The 18143-nt window shown below is 40.4% G+C and overlaps 1 protein-coding gene across 2 annotated transcripts; it reads right to left on the reverse strand.

The window, feature by feature from the left end:
- Nucleotides 1-241: 241 nt before the first annotated feature.
- sash3 (SAM and SH3 domain containing 3) lies at nt 242-14448 on the reverse strand. Of its 2 annotated transcripts, XM_087851466.1 has the most exons (9): nt 14102-14448; nt 8687-8783; nt 7108-7203; nt 4893-5027; nt 4123-4258; nt 2946-3103; nt 2325-2537; nt 2095-2239; nt 242-960 (listed from the first exon to the last, which is right to left on the reverse strand). In XM_087851466.1, exons 2-9 carry the CDS (start codon nt 8741-8743, stop codon nt 707-709), a joined length of 1194 nt encoding a protein of 397 aa, XP_087707592.1. In that variant the 5' UTR covers nt 8744-8783; nt 14102-14448; the 3' UTR covers nt 242-706. The 2 variants fall into 2 exon arrangements, with proteins under 2 accessions (XP_087707592.1, XP_087707588.1); XM_087851462.1 differs by lacking the exon at nt 14102-14448 and having other exon boundaries at nt 8687-8974.
- Between the last annotated feature and the right edge of the window lie 3695 nt (nt 14449-18143).

Genomic DNA, 18143 nt, shown 5'->3' on the forward strand with positions numbered 1-18143 from the left:
ATGCGAGTGCCTATTAAAATAAAACGAATACAGACTAATCGGATAACTAAAAGTAAAACCAAATGTTTTAAAAGAATGAAAGTAAACATTAACATTGAAAATTAAATTGAAACATGGCAAGCAAAACTATTTGCTTCACAAATGATGATAACTTTGCAAAAACCTCTGGATACAGTGTGTGCGCTGACAGACTCACAGACAGCGATTGAAAAGAAATGTGAAACAGTAGCAATTAACAGCTTACAGAATCCACATCTTGATGACAAATTTTCTTTAATTTTTTTTAATATTTACATCACTGCATCCTAAAAACTGCTGTAATATACATTATAACTTGCAGCAGTTGTATTCAAGTTACATTTCAGTATTTTACATTCTTAGACGCAGTCTCAGAGACTACGTCCCATGAAGATGGTTTTAATATGTACCGTTACGCTCAGATACATTATGATAAATGATGACAAACAACTTTATAAATCAAACAACACAATACAAAAAAACATTCATTTAAAATAATGTGTCCAGCTAGGACAGATGAACAAACCAAAACTGTGCCACTCGCTCAACAGTCCATGGCTGTGTGACTATTGTGTTCATACAGTCTGCTCTTCTACCATGAAGAGATATTTCAGTGGGATTAAATCTGCATCCACAGAAACCCAGAGGACCAGGAGTAAGAGAAGTTTGACAAGTTGTCCATCACGTCTCAAGATCCTTCGTCCACCGTCAGCTCCTGCAGCTGCTCCTGCACATCCTCCAGCTGCTCCGTCTGGCTCTCTTGTGGCTGCTCGGACTCCGGCTCACGGTTCTCTACCTCTTCCTCCACCTTTGGCTCCTCGCGTACACTCTCCAGATTCTCTGAGCTCTCAAAACAACCCGAATCCCGCGGCTCCTTGGCGTCCTCCCCAGATGTTTCCTCCTTCTCCTTCTCCTCCTCTTCTGGCTCCGACTCTTCTTCAGCTACACAAGCACAAAAACAATCACAGTTTAATATAAAGAGGTTTACGCCCATCCTTTTTATTCTTCCTGAACTCTGACAGGTCCTTTCATCTCGCTCAGCATCCAGCAGTAACAGAACAACACAATCATTCATCCGGAGTCACTTTGTGTCCACCTGGTGAATCTAAACCCTAGCTCACTCCTGTTCAGCATTGTTTATGTTCTCTCAAACCTCCTGAGGGAAATCCACTACATGCAGGCAGCTGACTGTTATTTGCTGCTGTGTTAGTGCATAAATACGGTGGGACAGCAGAGAGTGAACCAAAACAGTAAATCTGTGGGTCAGATGGCTAAAAAAAGAGACAAAACTACTAGTATTTAATGCTCAAACAGCTGCAGATTCAAGAAACTCAGCACAGATAATCACTTCCATCCGTTCACATCTCACCAAAGTGATTGTAGTATGTATGAAAATGAACTCCAGCTATAAGTTAATATGCTGCAGGTTAAATTACTTTGAGTGGTTTCAATGAGCAACGACTCTAATAATGGAGCTAATAATGCTAATAATATTAGCATTATTATGCTAATAATATTAGCATTATTGTGCTAATAATATTAGCATTATTGTGCTAATAATATTAGCATTATTGTGCTAATAATATTAGCATTATTGTGCTAATAATATTAGCATTATTGTGCTAATAATAATGCTAATAATATTAGCATTATTATTATAATAATTACCATCTCTGTAATTATTATAATTATAAATAATAAATAATAAATAAATAACAATAAATAATAAATAATTATGTAATATTATATAATATTACATAATTATTAGGAATTGATGGACAGTCATCACTGTGGTCAAAATAATACAAATAAAGGTTATTGCGGTTTAGGGGAAGTAGATACTGAGTCATATGAAGTGGTTTTGAGTGAATTTTAAAGAAAGTTTAAATTCACAAACTGTCCTTCTGCAGCAAAGATGAGCCAAGATATTAAGACGAAGCACTGATAACACAATGTGAGCCATAAAGTGCACCTGATTGTGTAGTTGAAGCATAAAAAAATGACAAAGTGCTCCTGAAATCACCATCCTTTGATTAGACATTATGAGCTTTGCAGCATCACAGTGTATAAACTTACAGTCTCTCAACAGCTCAGTGGCATTCAGGATCTTGGAGCGCTGCTCTGGGTCTGTGATGTTCAGCTCGTTCAGGTGAGACTCCTTCAGCCCTGCAAAGTCCTCCAGAGTCTGGAAACCATGCATGGACAGCAAAGAACTCAGCTCCTGCAACACGAGAGAGAATAAGGTTCACATCTCTGCGATCAGACAGAGGTGACCATCGCAACAGTTGCTCTGCAGTTTCCCTCACCATCAGGCCGATGCTGTCCAGGACTTCCTCCAGGCTTTTGGGTTTGGATTTGGCTCGGTTGGCTTTTCTGCTGCAGCGTTTCCTCCTGGTCGGGGGGCTTTCGTCGGGCAGGAGGTTCACATAAATGAACTTAAAGGAGCCCACCTTGTTGTTGAGCTTCCCGGTCCAGGTGCCCACGGGGGGCTTCTCGATGATGTGGATGATGTCCCCTTTCTATGAAAAGAGAGAGCATTAATACTGGCAGCCTGACAGGAGATAAAAGAAACTCACGAAAGACTCGCAGAATTATGAGTTTAAATTAAAGTCTGCGATCATCTCAAAGTTTTGCTCAATATTTGATCAAAAATCTATCCAGTAATTTAAGATAATGATCACCAGTGTAAAAGCTTTGAAAATAGGAGTTTATAAATATTTTAAGAACCCCTCAAGCAGACTTTTCTGATCACACATCATTGTATAAACTGCACTGAAATTATATTTTATCAAACCAGTAATGGAGGGTCTTGTAGATTAAACTCTTCCTTCACGGATGATAATCAAAATGACCCGTCTTCTTCTACACAGCTAACAAGCTCCCTGGAGGACGCCTCAGTGAGGAAGACTCCCCCCTCTGAGACTCACTTGGAGTTTTAGCGAATCCACATCGTAGGGGCTGGGGGTGAAGTCGGTGTGGACCACAGCGCGGCCGCAGAACGGGCCGTTGTAAGCAACGCCGTTCTCCTCCAGTCGCATGCTGTCCCTCTGGCTATATCCACTGTCCAGGCTCTGTCTGTCGCTGTCTGAGGAGGACAGATAAGAAGCTGGGTCAGATTCATCCTGAGGCCTTCGCCTCTGCCCCAGAGGTTTAAACACACTGTAAACATCCCTGTATGAGTCCAGGAATCATGCCGATGGCACACTGGGCCTTTATACGATATAAAAGGGTTTTTCAGGCTTTTATTAAAGTAATATGGCATTTTACAAAGATATCAGACCTCTAAATAGCATTTGTAACGTAAATATATAATATTAGGTTGGACTTATTAACTATGAATGCTGGATAATTAAGTCAAAGCACTTTTCCTCCAGTGGGAAACACGGCCTTTTGAAGACTTGAACAGTTACAAGAACATCTTACAGGGAAAACTTCCCTTTTCAGTCACCTGTAAAATGATCAACTTGCTACTTTCAGTTGCTCCCTGTGGTTTCGCCACAGCGGGTAGCTCCGCATGTTTGATTTGGCAGAGTTTTTTATACCCTTCCTAACGCAACCTCATAAGGATTGGGTTCGCCTCGATCAAACTAGGCATCGTTTGCTTGTTAAGTGATTATGAAATCCCTTAAATTGTGTCAATTAAGAAAAGCGGTGGCACTCACAATTTAGTTTAGCTTTGGGATTGAGTAGCACCTGTTTGGGAAACTTTTCTACCTCTGTTAAATTACTCCAACAGCAACAAAGTTAAGCCTGGTCTAACGTTTTAACACTGTTTTAACAGTTATAATGCCAAAGACTCTCTATGCATCTGACCGAGGAAATCCGGTCGACTGAGTCAGTGACCTCCTTTAAATCTAAAATTAAAATGCACTTTTAGGGGAGGAGAGCCTTTCCTGTTTTTACTTGAGTAAAAATCCTTCCTTTAAAGAATTCGATAGTCAAGAATCTAGTTTATCATTATAATTATTGTCTTGCTGTTAAAAGAAAATTAATATCACCCTAAAAAAGTATTCAGTGTATCCTTGGGCCACACGCTGTCTGTCACATCCGTGTACTCCTGTTCCTCTCACACAGCCTGAAGTAGTGATTTTGTTTCACACTTACTGCCAGAGAGCTGGCGGCTGATGGGGCTGGGCATGGTGTCCTCCGAGCCTGTGGAGCACACCGACGTCCTCTGGCCTGCGCTCAGATCTGGAAGCCAGTCGGAGGAGACAGGAGACAGCTCTTCACCGCTCTCCCCCTGGGGACAACAGTGCAGGTCAGAGGTCAGTTCACATTTACCTCCCATACATAATAAAAACGTCAAAGAAGTGTCTCATTATCTTTGTCTCAAACGTGTTTCATTACCTTGGAAAATACTTTAGGGCATCTGTCATTGATTTGCAAAAAAGTGAATTCTTCTTTAAAAACACAGTCTGGCTTGTCTTTGTGCTAACAGACATTAACCTTTACATGACAGATTGGTGGCAGTCTGCTAAATTTAGAGCTCTGAACTGAGTGAGCATTATACCAAACTAGGAGATAGACATGAAAAAGCAGAAGCAGTGGAGGAGGGTTTATTCAGGCTCTTTACCCAAACATCAGCATCCCCACAAATCTAAAATACTTGATTACAATAAGAGTGCACAGCACTGGCTGAACTGTAACATTAAATTCTGCAGTTTGCTGTATTTTAGTTAAATCTAGAAAACATTGCATGCAAGTTTTTGTGCAAGGTAAAAGAATAAACCCCTCTGCAGTACATGGATTTGTCCACAAGGTGGAGACAGATTCAAATTTGTAGTAGTGTGAACTTTTTTTTTCTTTTCTTTTTTTTTAGGTGTGCATCACATGTTAACCTTTGGATTACTTTGTGAAACTTAAACAGTCTTTACCCCTTCTTCAGCTAAAGCCTTCTGCACCATCTTGGACGTTTTGCGGGTCATGGTGCGTGAAATGACATTGCGCCACTTCTTCCCCAGTTTGCTGCCACTTTTCACTGCTTCCTCTGCAGTCATACCATCCGCTACCTGGAGAAAAGGAGAAAAGGGAAAACCACCAGATGAGTTTTCAGTGTTATTTAAAGTCACTGGAATTAAGTTTGAGAGTAGTAAAAAAAATATTAAAATCCAAGCCACTGACATGAATTTCCTCGGTGGCATCGAAGCCAGGTCATAAATTTTTTCTCACAGACTAAGAAGAGCATTTGTGGTAATGGGGTTTGTGTGCACACATGTTGCTGCCATCCACAAAGCATTTCTCTGTCTCTCTGTAGCACGAACACGCACACACAGACACACAAGCGCTCTACTGTGGTGCTTGAAAGCACAGTTTTAGAGAGTCTGCAGACAAACTGTGTGAAATTGCGTGCTTATTACTGACATCTAAAAATGTCGTTTTCAGGCTTTTGAGGTAGTTAACAGCCGAGACGGCACATAGCTTAATCACAGTGATTATTAGTATCATGCAGATCCTAAAAAGCAACAGTGGGAGCTTAGTCAAGAGCTGTAGCCCAAAAACTTAACATTAAATATTAAAAAGAGTGCCAAATAGACAGAATACATCAAGACAACAGATGCAGTTTTATCCTTAAATTGCTGTAAGTAAAATAGATTTGTCAGGTGAGTTATGAAGAGCAGCAGCAGAGAATTTCTAACAGCACCCACCTGGTTAGTGGTCACGTTCAACCACCATAACCTTCTACTAATAATACCCACAGGTTTCTGTTTTGGTTCTGCTACTCAGGTGTAGTTTGGAAGCATAAGACAAGCTTTTTTCAATGAAGTCTACCATCTGTCCACATTACCTCCTGATTAAACTGTTGTAATTATTTCTATTTCTTCACCAGTCGTTACTTTATCACCTGCAGGGTGAACAAAACACAGAAGCTCGTCTTCTCTCAGGAAAGAAACGGTGCGATCACATCACACCTGTACTGGCCTCCCTGCACTGACTCCTAGTCCATTGCAGGATCCAGTTTAAAATTTTACTATTTGCTTTCAAGAGCCTGAGTGGTTTTGTGCCATCCTACTTAACCTGGTCTGTAAACCAGCTGCTTTTAGAAGCTCAAAGTTGAGTCGTGTAGTAGTTGAGCAGGTTTCCTGGGTTTTATCACGCGGTCTTATTTATTTGTATTATTGTTTATTTGATGATGTTTTGATATTTTTGCAGACTTTAGTGTATTTATTAGTGATTTGCTGATTGGTAATTATCTTTGTATTTGGCATAACCTATACAACACTTTAGTCAGCTGATATTAACAGAATTTTGGGGGGTCAAGCTTGGCTTCCCTGATTTAAAAATCAATACTAGATTTGCAAACTAACCATAAGTTTGTCAATTTAGCTCCATTCACTCATATTCAGTGAGAAATGTTTTGATTTGAAGCCAATTTTGGTACAAATATGAAATAATTAGGCCCTGGAGAAGCCCTCGAAGCTTGTCGTGCACTTATTCTTAATGAAACACTGTCATGAAGAAGCGCTGCCGTTTATCGGCAGTGTAAACATTCAGCAACCACAATGACAATGGCAAACCCACGTCTGCAGAGACCGCTGACAGGGGTGTAACAGATGAATTCTCAGCAGAAAGTTTTAAGCTCAGAGTTGACGTAAATGAAAAAAAACAAGGCCAAATTTAAATGGTTACACTCTTCGGGGGAATACCATTTATGATTTTCGGACGGAGAGGCTCTCTGCTTGACTAGACCGGAGGACATCCTGTCTGCATGCTGTTGTCATCTGGGGCTCTGTGCAATGCTTCTCATTCTTACTTCCTCTGTAATCATTTCTCTCTAACTTCCACTCAGTAACCTCAATGTTGCTGGGAAATTATTAATATATTCTGTTAATTTTAAAAGTGTTATCATTTGTTCACACGTGTAAATCAGGAAGCACCAACTGGGCACTTCTGTAACAGTCATAACTGAAAAAAAGCTTCCACTTGACCTCTAGTTGAGGCGTTATTTAGAGAAGGCCACAGTACGAGAGACGAGGAACAATGTAACAAAATATCTGGAGGAACTGCTATTCAGGAAGTTAAAAGAAGAGATAAAATAGGTATTTTTGTATATTTTGCTTGTTTTGTGCAAATCCCAGGGAAGAAACTTACATTCTCCTCCAAGCTGAACTCCTTCTCTGACACAACAGGAGAGGTAGGCTTGGGCTTCATGAAATCCTTGAAGCTGCTGGACCTCTGCAGGGTGAGCTGCAAACAAAACGTGCATTGCACTTAAATATCATGAACTCATGAACAGCAAAGAGGATCAGACAGTTGTTCAGTGGTTTTCTGTGGAATAACTGATAATGCTGAACTTAGTACGATCTTATCTCCTCAAATTTGTGAACAGAAGGGGTTTCTTAGAAGTAATGTGTGCCGGTGTTTCTCCACACACTGTTATCGAAGTTGAAGTCACGGCTAATTGAACGTCTGCACGGTGATGTGGCTGCATCTGATAAGGTTTTACAAAGGTACTGCAGCTGTTTAGCAGGAAACACAAAGGAAATGATGTGTGACTAGATTCATTAGGGTTTCTGCAATAAATAGCTTGTGTTTTCAAAAGTGGCATACACGAGACCTTTGGGGGAAGGACGTGAGCACCAAAGCTAAAATATATACAAGAACATGATTTCATCCTCGCAACAACATTGTTTTTTTTTATTCTTTTTATTTTAGTTCAAACACCAGAAAGGCAAAGTGGAAGTTTTCAAGCTGTAGTAATTTTGAGCAAAAGAGCCAAATTTGACTCATTTTTTTGCATATTTTCCAGATTTAGACTTTCTTGTAGCTGTTGTGGAAACTTTTTGTCTAATTTTCCATTTAACCACGCCGCCGTGCAACATATTATCGCAGCTCATCCTTCTCTCTCTGCTCAAACCACAGGAAACTGGCAAAGCTTTAGCAACTGCTGCCAGCCAATCAATGCAGACATGCAGCCAGCACCGGTGGCTTACGGTCTACCTTGTAAAGTTTAACCACCAAAGCTTAACCTTCAGCAGTCTTGGGCCTCAGTGACATTTAATATGACGAGTTCTGGTGGCAAATGTTTCTTTTTCCCATCCTCAGTTTTTATTCAACAGCCACAGACCTTTCGGCTAAATCAATCTTCTATTAAAGCCGACAACCGCAGCAGTGACACGAGAAGAGCAAACGCAGCGAGTTGTGTAATGACACGGCGTGAAAACGACCGCGGGGTGGAGAGCTGCATGGAAAATAAGAGCACTGGTGTCAAGTGTAGGAGGCTCACTATCTTGATAGCAGCTGGAGACAAAGTCAGCAGAAGCCACAGAGCCTTCTCTGACTCAAACTACATCTGCAGCAATGATTCACCCCGCCAGAATAGAGGAACTTTACTTTTCTAAAAATGCACCGAGGCTGCAGCCAAAATGGTAGTTAGAAAAGGAAATATTCTGTTTTAGGCAAAAAGCTGCTCCTCATGTTTCGTGTGTTCGTGTGTGTTCAGCTTAACCGCAAAGGTCTGAACTAACTTAAGCTGACATCCTGTGTTGAAAAGATGTGCACACAAAGAAGACAGCTGATGTCGAAGTGCAAACGAGTGTGTGTGGCAACAAAAGTCTACAAAAAGTAACAAATATAAAAACGATGACTTTCTATTTAATATAAGCATTTCTAAGTGTAGCTGCACACACACATCAAAACAAAGAATTACAGCAACCCAAAAAAAGCTCACCTTCTTCTTCTGCACCTGCTCCTTCTCTGAGGCATTTGACGGCCTTCGCCTCAACATCTTTTCCCGCTGTGATCCTCAGATCTCCCCGGACAGAAAGCTGTGGGAAAGTTGGACCCGCTTTAATCACCTGAGGATTTCTGTGACTACGCGGTCACAGCCTGAGTCTGATTAAAAAACTGAGGAAGCCTGATGTGTGCTCTGTTGCTGCCGAATAAACTGCAGAAGCCAGCAGGAAGTCACGTGGCCGCGCTGAAACTGAAGAGGCAAACCCTGTTTTTGGTGACTGCACGGAGACTCGTGGTTTTGTTACAAGTATTGCTCACAAGCGCATGCTATTTGCTCTCTGTGGCTCAAAACTGAACTGATACATGCAACCTTAATGAGTATTTCATTACAACACTGTTGACTGTTACCACATATCAAATGGTGCACAATCACCTGTTTCTCATCATCTTTAAAAAAAAGTTTTAAAGATAAAAGTTAAGTCAAGTAAAAGCTGGCTGGAGGAATATTAATCAGCAAAAGATGTTGATGATCTTTTGCTGCAGTGTCACAGCTGTAGTGACATCCCGCAGCCACTTATACAACATTACTACCCCTGTATCGTTTTAGAACTTCTGCAAAAAGTTGCAGTTAAGTTTACTGGCTGTAAAAACGTCTCTTGTGTATCTTAACATCTGTGTTGTCAGCCTCCTTTGTGTGCTCATGATGTTGAGGACAAATAAAAGGTTTTGATTTTGCAGTCTGTCGTTTAGCTTCAGTTTTACTGAGCTGAAGTGTGGAAGTGAAAGGCAGCTAGAGCTGACATATTTAGCAACTCAGTAACAGCTTTGCAGCTGCAGCTACAGCTACAGGAGGCCATAAAAAATCAAAAACCGCTGATCAGATTACCCAAAAACTCATTCATATTTACTCACAGAGTGGTTTATGGGACAAGTGAGTTAAAACAAAAACCACCGGACACATCCTGACAGGAGAGAAATGGAGCATTGAGACAAAAACAACTTGTGTGACTCAGAAATGTGTGCGCTTGTGAGTGCGCACTGAGCTGGCAGGACAAGGCGAAGTAAACGGCTGGCAGTAAATGTAAAGAGGGAAGTATGCAAGTCAAGTTTAGTTTGTTATTTTCGAGGGGGGGAGAACCACATGATAAGAGGATGCCCTATTTTAGTTTCCTGTCAGTCGGTTAAAGGTTGGCAAGCAATCTCGCAAAAGATCTCAAAGGGGATGAAAACAACAAGCAACAGCTGATTTGGACAGTGCAACCTAACACATAGTGTCAGAAGCATTCAGACGTTTGGGCGACTACAGTGCTGCAGAGATAACAAAATAAGAGCTCTTAGCACGTTTGACGTAAAGAAAAAATAAAAATACTCATGCATAATGAAATTTGTGTAAAGAAAACAACAAAACATTATTACGGACACAGCTGTTATGATTACACTCACGGACACGTAAAGATGCTTTTTAAAATAATTTTTTGGACATTTTTGTAAGAGCATTTCAGAACAGAAAGCAAAAGGCAGTTTCCAGCATAATAGTTATTAGCTCAACCACAGTGAACTAGGGCAGCACCTCTTTTTTGGCTTTTTCTGTAACCAAGTGTAACAAGTGAGAACCAGATCTGACAGAGAAACCATGGGACACTACTCTCTTATTTGGTAGCAGTGCAGTCTGATTTATCATCTTATTTACTCCGAGCAGATTTGGATAAGCCAAAGGGAATGAAAGGTTACTTCAATGGAGATGATAATTTACAAAATGAAAGCCATGTTGCTGTTGTCCCCTCTGTGAATCACCACCTTGACATGGTGAAGCGCTTTGTGTGTCCCAGCGATCCCTTTGCCTCCTTAAAGGGTCTCCCAAGCAGTGTTGGGGAGTAACGGAATACATGTACCGCCGTTACGTATTTAAAATACAAAATATGAGTAACTGTATTCTGTTACAGTTACCGTTTAAAAAGGTGGTATTCAGAATACAGTTACTTTGCTGAAATAAATGGATTACATGGCGGTACTTTCCTGTTTCATATTGTCGCGGGTCAGGCCTGTTTGGGTTTTGTTTGACACCTACGTTCTATTACGGTTGCCATGGTTACAGGGTGACTCTCTCTCTCTCTGCGTGTTTCCTGGGTGAGAGAGGCCTTTTGTTGTTGTTGTGCTAAGCTAATAGGCAGAATGCTACCAGTATAGAAAGAATGTAGCATCATAGGCAGTGTCGTCCGTGCTGCAGGGAGAATGGACTGCCATACCCGTTATGTGTCTGTGAGCGAGGGAGGGAGAAAAAGGAAAAGTACGAGCTGTCATCGAGCAGAAACGGGAGCTGGAAGCATGTAAATATAATAATAACCACTGCAGCCAAGAAGAGAGCCTGACGAGCCCAGTTGTAAGTAAGCTGTTAAGACTCGACTGTACACCGTGTTCGTGTTTTCCTCTGAAACAATAAGTTCTGTTGGAGCAGCCTTTCAACGCCTCTCTCTGTCTCTCGCTAGCAAAGTTGACCCAGACAACAAAGTAAAGCTAGTTTTCAGCTACGAGCCCGACACAGAACCCACCGTATTAGCCAGAGGTCCTTTACTACGGTTTGGAGCCGTGGACCTTCAGTAACAGTAATAAATCACAGCAATAGTACATTCATGTAGTTGTAAACAGCATGATAATATATTAAGTAATCCAAAGTATTCAGAATACGTTACTCTCATTGAGTAACGTAACGGAATACGTTACAGAATACATTTTGGGGCATGTATTCTGTAATCTGTAATGGAATACATTTTAAAAGTAACCTTCCCAACACTGCTCCCAAGGTACATTAGTCCTGAGTGAGGAGGCAGACAAAGAGCGATTCAATGGACCAATGACTGGTCCCTTGCTCTTGCTCAAGAAGAGCAAGGGACCTGTGTACCCTGCCCGAGATAGGCCTGGAGCCAAGAACTTGATGGAAAGCGCCTGGTGGTCAGGCCTTAATCCATGGGGCCCAGGTGCTCAGGGATGCTCCATCTGGCGACTCCATTGTCCTACTGGGAGACTTCAATGACCGCGTAGGCGATGACAGAACGGGAAATGGCTTGCCTCATCTGAACCTGAATGTTGTGAAGTTTTTTACTTCTGTACAAATAACAGTTTGTCCATAATGAACACCATGTTCAAACATAAGGATGTCCATAAGTGCACGTGGCACCTGGATAGGTTGCAGGTCCATAATGGATGGATGGAAGATCATTTTATGTTAAATCACAATTAAGAAATAAATTGGTTGGGTTTCAAATACTCCCTATTTCTCTTCCTTAACAAGGGTTAGGGTTTGGTTCTTGAGTGCCAACTTTCTACTTCCACACATAAAAAATGGACAAGCCTATCCATCTATTATACGTTTTTTTCCAACGTTTTTTTCAAAGAGTGAGAAATCCAAGTGAAATCTACAAATATTCATGCTGCTTACTGATGAGATTTGTTCACTAAAACATTCAATTATAATGCTCATTTGCTAACAGCAGGTTGTTTCACACTGAGATCAGCCAAAACACAGAGACAGCAACAAAGGAAATGCTCTTAAAAAAGAGACATAAATAAGCAGTGGGTGACATCGAGGTGGCTACATCCATCTTTTATACTCTTAGTGTTTCCAGATTACAAACCACGCTTGGCTGTAGCTCAGATCTGCACCTCAACCCGACATAACTTCATCTGCCTTCACTGAATCACAGTTAATCTGGAACTACACCAAGATAAGCTCTTCTAAAGGGTCGGGTTATTTGAAGGTGAATAACTACTCATAGTCAGATTTAAGAGAGTCCACAGGTGTGTATGTACCTCAACTTAAATACGCAGCACTGCTTGGATTGTAGTGATAAGCGGAAGACTTCTGTTAAATTAATATGGGAGTGTTTAACAGTAAATACATGGTAAACATAAAAGATCTTTCTATCATAGAGAACAATGATCGCATCGTTTTTCTTCCTCTTCTCTTCTTTTCACCACAAGCTCACCAAAGTGGGTGAAAACGCCTTTTCTGAGAGCAATCAGACTGTCTTTGAAAGGCTCCGTCATGTGCTTTTAATGACCAGAGATGCAGATGCAGGGTGTGAAGTGTCGACGCTTGTCTTCACACCTTCAAGTCATGCTGACAGAGTAGTTGCCCAGCAACCCAAGTCAACCAGCAGGAGCGGCTCTAAGCTGCTGAACCACGAGTCCAGTTATGTGAAGCTGCAGGTTGAATTTGATTATGATTCGATTTCAGATGTTGTCATTTTTTAATGAAGAACTTCATGATTTGGGAATTTGTGTGCCCTAAGTAGCCTTTTTGGCATCAGTTTTCAAATACTGATTCTCTTTGTAGATGCATATTTCTCATTTAATATAATCTCTGCCTATTTACAGCCACTGTTTACTTTCCTGTGCCTTTGTCTGGAGAAATAACCTCTTTAAATGTGCACCTATTCATGACGATGATCAATTAATTTTAATACAGTACTGTGCAAACGTCTCAAGTCCCTCCTCATTTCTTTGTATTCTGCTAGAAAAACTGGAAATAGGTACAGCATTTCATTCAAAAATGTAAATACAGAGTCTGTACAATTCTAACAAGTTTGAAAGTCAATATTTGGTATGACAACCTTCCTCCTCATTCCTTTAAGTACTCTCCAAGAACAGTTATCCAGACTCCTCGAAGGACATTTAAAGCTCTTCTTTTGGATATTGGCTGCTTTTTGTTTGTGATCACTGCCATATTGAAAAATTAGGTTGTTCAGACATTTTCCAGATGGTGTTACATGGTGGATCAAAATCTGTTGAGACTTTGGAAATTTATCAATTCATTCATTTAACAACCAATGGCCTTATTAGCACATGGAAGAACCATTAACAGCCATAACAGCCACAATCAACCAGTAATCGTCACAAGTCAGCCAATGTGGTTGTGTTGGTTACCTTAAACACTCTAGACCAGCGGTCTCCAACCTTTTTTGCACCACGGACCGGTTTATGCCCGACAATATTTTCATGGACCGGCCTTTAAGGTGTCGCGGATAAATACAACAAAATAAAACTAGTACCGGTACCGAAAAAAAGAAGATTTATTCATAACACACGTGAAAAGACCCAGGAAAACCGAGTTAACGATAAAAACGATAACAAAATAACGCTGAAAACCGATAAAAACCCTGAAAACTATACATTTCACACCTGAGCCTCAACTCTCGCGGACCGGTACCGGTCCGAGGCCTGGGGGTTGGGGACCGCTGCTCTAGAACATTCTAGCAACATTAGTTTGTATCGACACTTCCTCTTTTAGCATCAGATTACGTCTGATTCAGATTAGAATACTGCACCTTTTATACTCAAGTGAGAAACATGTAAAAAAACACATCCTATGTTAGTTTTACAACAGCATGATGGTACTACTACTGTAGCTCACATGTTTTGGCCCTGCCAACACTTTTTGAGGTCCTCTCACGCTTGTGTGGAAAAATGGTGGTGCATTTTTCATACATCTCCAACTTTGGGGGTTTTCCCTTTAGTGATCACAGTTTCTGTGAAAGAAACAGGCACAGCTTTAGCTTCATTAATAAGATGATTAATGAGAAGCAGATAAGTCTACATCTTTAAATAACTGGATTAGAGCTTTTTATGCTGCGGTTAGAAAAACTGAGGTACAGTCAAGTCAACTCTCTGGAAAAATTCAGAGTGATCTGATCATCATTCATTGAATAGTGGAATAAAAAAAATGAGCGAATCACAATGCAATACCTGTCACCAAAACACAACATGCACTCCTATTTCTTTATTTGAATTTGTGAAAAGTGTCAATGGTATCCAGTTTAACAGTTTAATTAATTACAGCTGTATTTGAAAGTCATGTTTCACCTGCGTTTACACTGGACCTCATTTTTTGTTGGTTTCTTTGAAGGATTTCACACAAAAACTTTTGACAGCTTTCATTCTTTGACTTTGTGTTTTCTCCTATTTATAGAAATATCTTTCATCACAATGTCACACATGCTGAACTCTATTTTTGTTGGTTTTATTTTTGTTGGTCCATTACTGTTATGTTTGTGTGATAGTAGCAAACTAATGTCTGCCAGGCACCATTAAGAACAAAAAACATTTGCATAAATGGTTACTTAAAAAACACAAAAAATAACTTAATGACTACTTAAATATTTGAATATCGTGCACATCCCTTGGGGTTTTCCCTAATGCAGTTATGCCTGTCACATAGCCATATTTATGAGCACAGCAAATATTCTGTTTGCAAGTGGCAGCCAGTTACAGGAACATTGGCTTATACGGAAGGGAAGTGAGCTAAGATGGCACATTTACATAGTAAAAAAGAGGTGGACATAGTCATTATGACATCACGTGATTAGTCTTGTTGTGAAGCACTCATATGAGCATTTTCACCAACACGCATCATCCCAGAGGAGAGGCCACAACAACGAAATCATGTGTGTGTGTGTTTGTGTGTCCAGGGTAATGGCATTTGGCAAAAAAGCTTCAGAGATTTCATGAAGTCAGACACTCAGAAACCATGTTGTCACTTTGTTGCATTCGTTATTCACGTTTCTCAAAATAAAAGTCTTCTTTTATGTCTTTATTCAGTTGATGAACCTCTTCTAGTTGCAAAGTTTGAGCTGTTTATCTCACTTTTAGCTCAGTTTTGAATCTGAAAAACATTACGTGGGCTAGATGTGGTGCACACACAACAGCACAGCTGACATTTGGCCCATATAAGGTTGACCTGTGGCTGAGCTTATGCACTCACACTGCGTCAGGGCAACCAATTCAGGCCAAATGCAACCTAAAATAACTACAAATATGAGCTACTGTCTCCAAAATGTGTGTTAAAAACTCACCTCTGTGCCACTTGTCCATTTAAGTTTTTGTTATTTATTTTCCTGGGTACCAATCAGCAGTTTGGACAAGAAAGCAGTGTAGCTTTGCAGTTAATCCTCGGGTTTCTCTACTAACTAAATCACCTCTTACCTGGGTATATCAAGCTGGTAACTTATGCTGCTCCAGAGTTGGTTATGTTCTAAATTAGAGACAAACATGTATGAAATCACCAGTCAACTCTTTTTGTGTTACTGTTGCAGTTTGTTGATCAGTAAAAACTCATATTAAATAAAACATTTACATGTAAAATATATGCAAGGTATGCTGACTACTTCTGTAAAATAAAAACATCCTGGTAACCTGTTAACTTTAACATCTGGTGGTGTCCATCATGCTTCTGCACATTTGTCTTTTGGAGGTTTCTCTCTCCTCTTCTTGTATTTCATCAACTGTGACCACAGGGGTCAGCATTGGCCCTCTGTCCCAATTACTTATTTTTACTGGACCACATACTGCTGATGCTAGCATCCTTCCCCAGGAAACTCATCTCTTACATCTAGAGACAATGTTCTTGTCCTCAAAGCTCATTTTTTACTTTGGCACAAACCCTCTTTGGCGCTGACTAAATTTAATTAGACACTGGAGGTTGTGAAAGCATATTAGTGACCTTTGATGGAAATAGGTCACACCAGAGCTCAGTGTCATAACAAAGGGTCTGAACACTTACAGTATATAAACAGGATATTTCAGTGTATTATTTCAGTACAGGAACACTCCATGTTTTTGCTCCCTCATTGTGCTGTATTCTCTATACACTGAAAAAAAAGGGATTGGCCATCTCTTGGTTTTATGTAAGGATCTTGCGTGTATTTCACACAAGTGCCTCATGCTTTAAGGTTAAGTGTAACTATATACAGTGTTGGGAAGGTTACTTTTAAAATGTATTCCATTACAGATTACATGCCCCAAAATGTATTCTGTAACGTATTCCGTTACGTTACTCGATGAGAGTAACGTATTCTGAATACTTTGGATTACTTAATATATTATCATGCTGTTTACAACTACATGAATGTACTATTGCTGTGATTTATTACTGTTACTGAAGGTCCGCGGCTCCGAACCGTAGTAAAGGGACCTCTGACTAATACGGTGGGTTCCTGTCCAGCTGAAAACTAGCTTTACTTTGTTGTCTGGGTCAACTTTGCTAGCGAGAGACAGAGAGAGGCGTTGAAAGGCTGCTCCAACGGAACTTATTGTTTTTGGAGGAAAACACGAACACGGTGTACAGTCGAGTCTTAATAGCTTACTTACAACTGGGCTCGTCAGGCTCTCTTCTTGGCTGCAGTGGTTATTATTATATTTACATGCTTCCAGCTCCCGTTTCTGCTCGATGACAGCTCGTACTTTTCCTTTTTCTCCCTCCCTCGCTCACAGACACATAACGGGTATGGCAGTCCATTCTCCCTGCAGCACGGACTACACTGCCCATGATGCTACATTCTTTAGAGCTATACCTGTAGCATTCTGCCTATTAGCTTAGCACAACAACAACAACAGGCGCTCTCTCACCCAGGAAACACGCAGAGAGAGAGCGTCACCCTGTAACCATGGCAACCATAACGCTGCCGCCTGGAACAACAGAACGTAGCTGTCAAACAAAACCCAAACAGTCCTGACCCGCGACAATATGAAACAGGGAAGTACCGCCGTGTAATCCATTTATTTCAACAAAGTAACTGTATTCTAAATACCACCGTTTTAAACGGTAACTGTAACGGAATACAGTTACTCATATTTTGTATTTTAAATACGTAACAGCGGTACATGTATTGCTTTACTCCCCAACACTGACTATATAGTGCAGAAACTACATGATATGCAAAGAGGGTAGATTAAATTGTTCATATCATGTTCGAGTGATATGTTGATGTTAAATCTCGCGACACCGCACGGGTGATTGTGATTTGAGGAAGGCATCCATCTCAGTCAAGTCGAGCAGCCGCCTCTACTTTTTTCGGTATACCGAAAAAAGTAAATTGGGTGGTTGTTACATTAAAAAAGTCTACCTTGTAATTTGAATGCAAAAACTTCACGTTTCTATCTTGAATGTAATTAAATCATGTAAGATCTGTATGAAATTCAACAACTTAATTTGTTCTTGTTGAGATAACATGATACAATCTAGTAAGAGTGGTTAGTTGCTGGACTCATGAAATTCACAAAATCACAGGAAATTTCAAACTGCAGGAAAATCACTGGAGTTATACGAGGCAGACAACTACACACACGCCACGTGTATGCTATTGCTATTTATTGTGTTTATTGTGCAAATGGTTGTTTGTCTCTACGTGACAGACTGGTGAGCTGTCCAGGCTGTACCCTGCCTCTTATCCTATCACTTCTGGTTTATGCCCAAACCCCCCTGCAACCTGGGTAAAAATGGAAATTCTGCAGCAAGGAGGCCGTTAGTCGTTTTAGATCATTCAATTCCTATGTTAACCGGACTCTAGACTTTGTTGAACATTATGTAATATGAAGACAACATGTAGTATTTAAGTATTTAAGTAGTATGTAAGTGACCATGTAGTATTGGGGTAAAAGCTATTCAATAGTGACAAAAT

The sequence above is a fragment of the Neolamprologus brichardi genome, chromosome 2 (assembly GCF_056152115.1).
Source record: "Neolamprologus brichardi isolate AB-2024 chromosome 2, ASM5615211v1, whole genome shotgun sequence".
NCBI lineage: Eukaryota > Metazoa > Chordata > Actinopteri > Cichliformes > Cichlidae > Neolamprologus > Neolamprologus brichardi.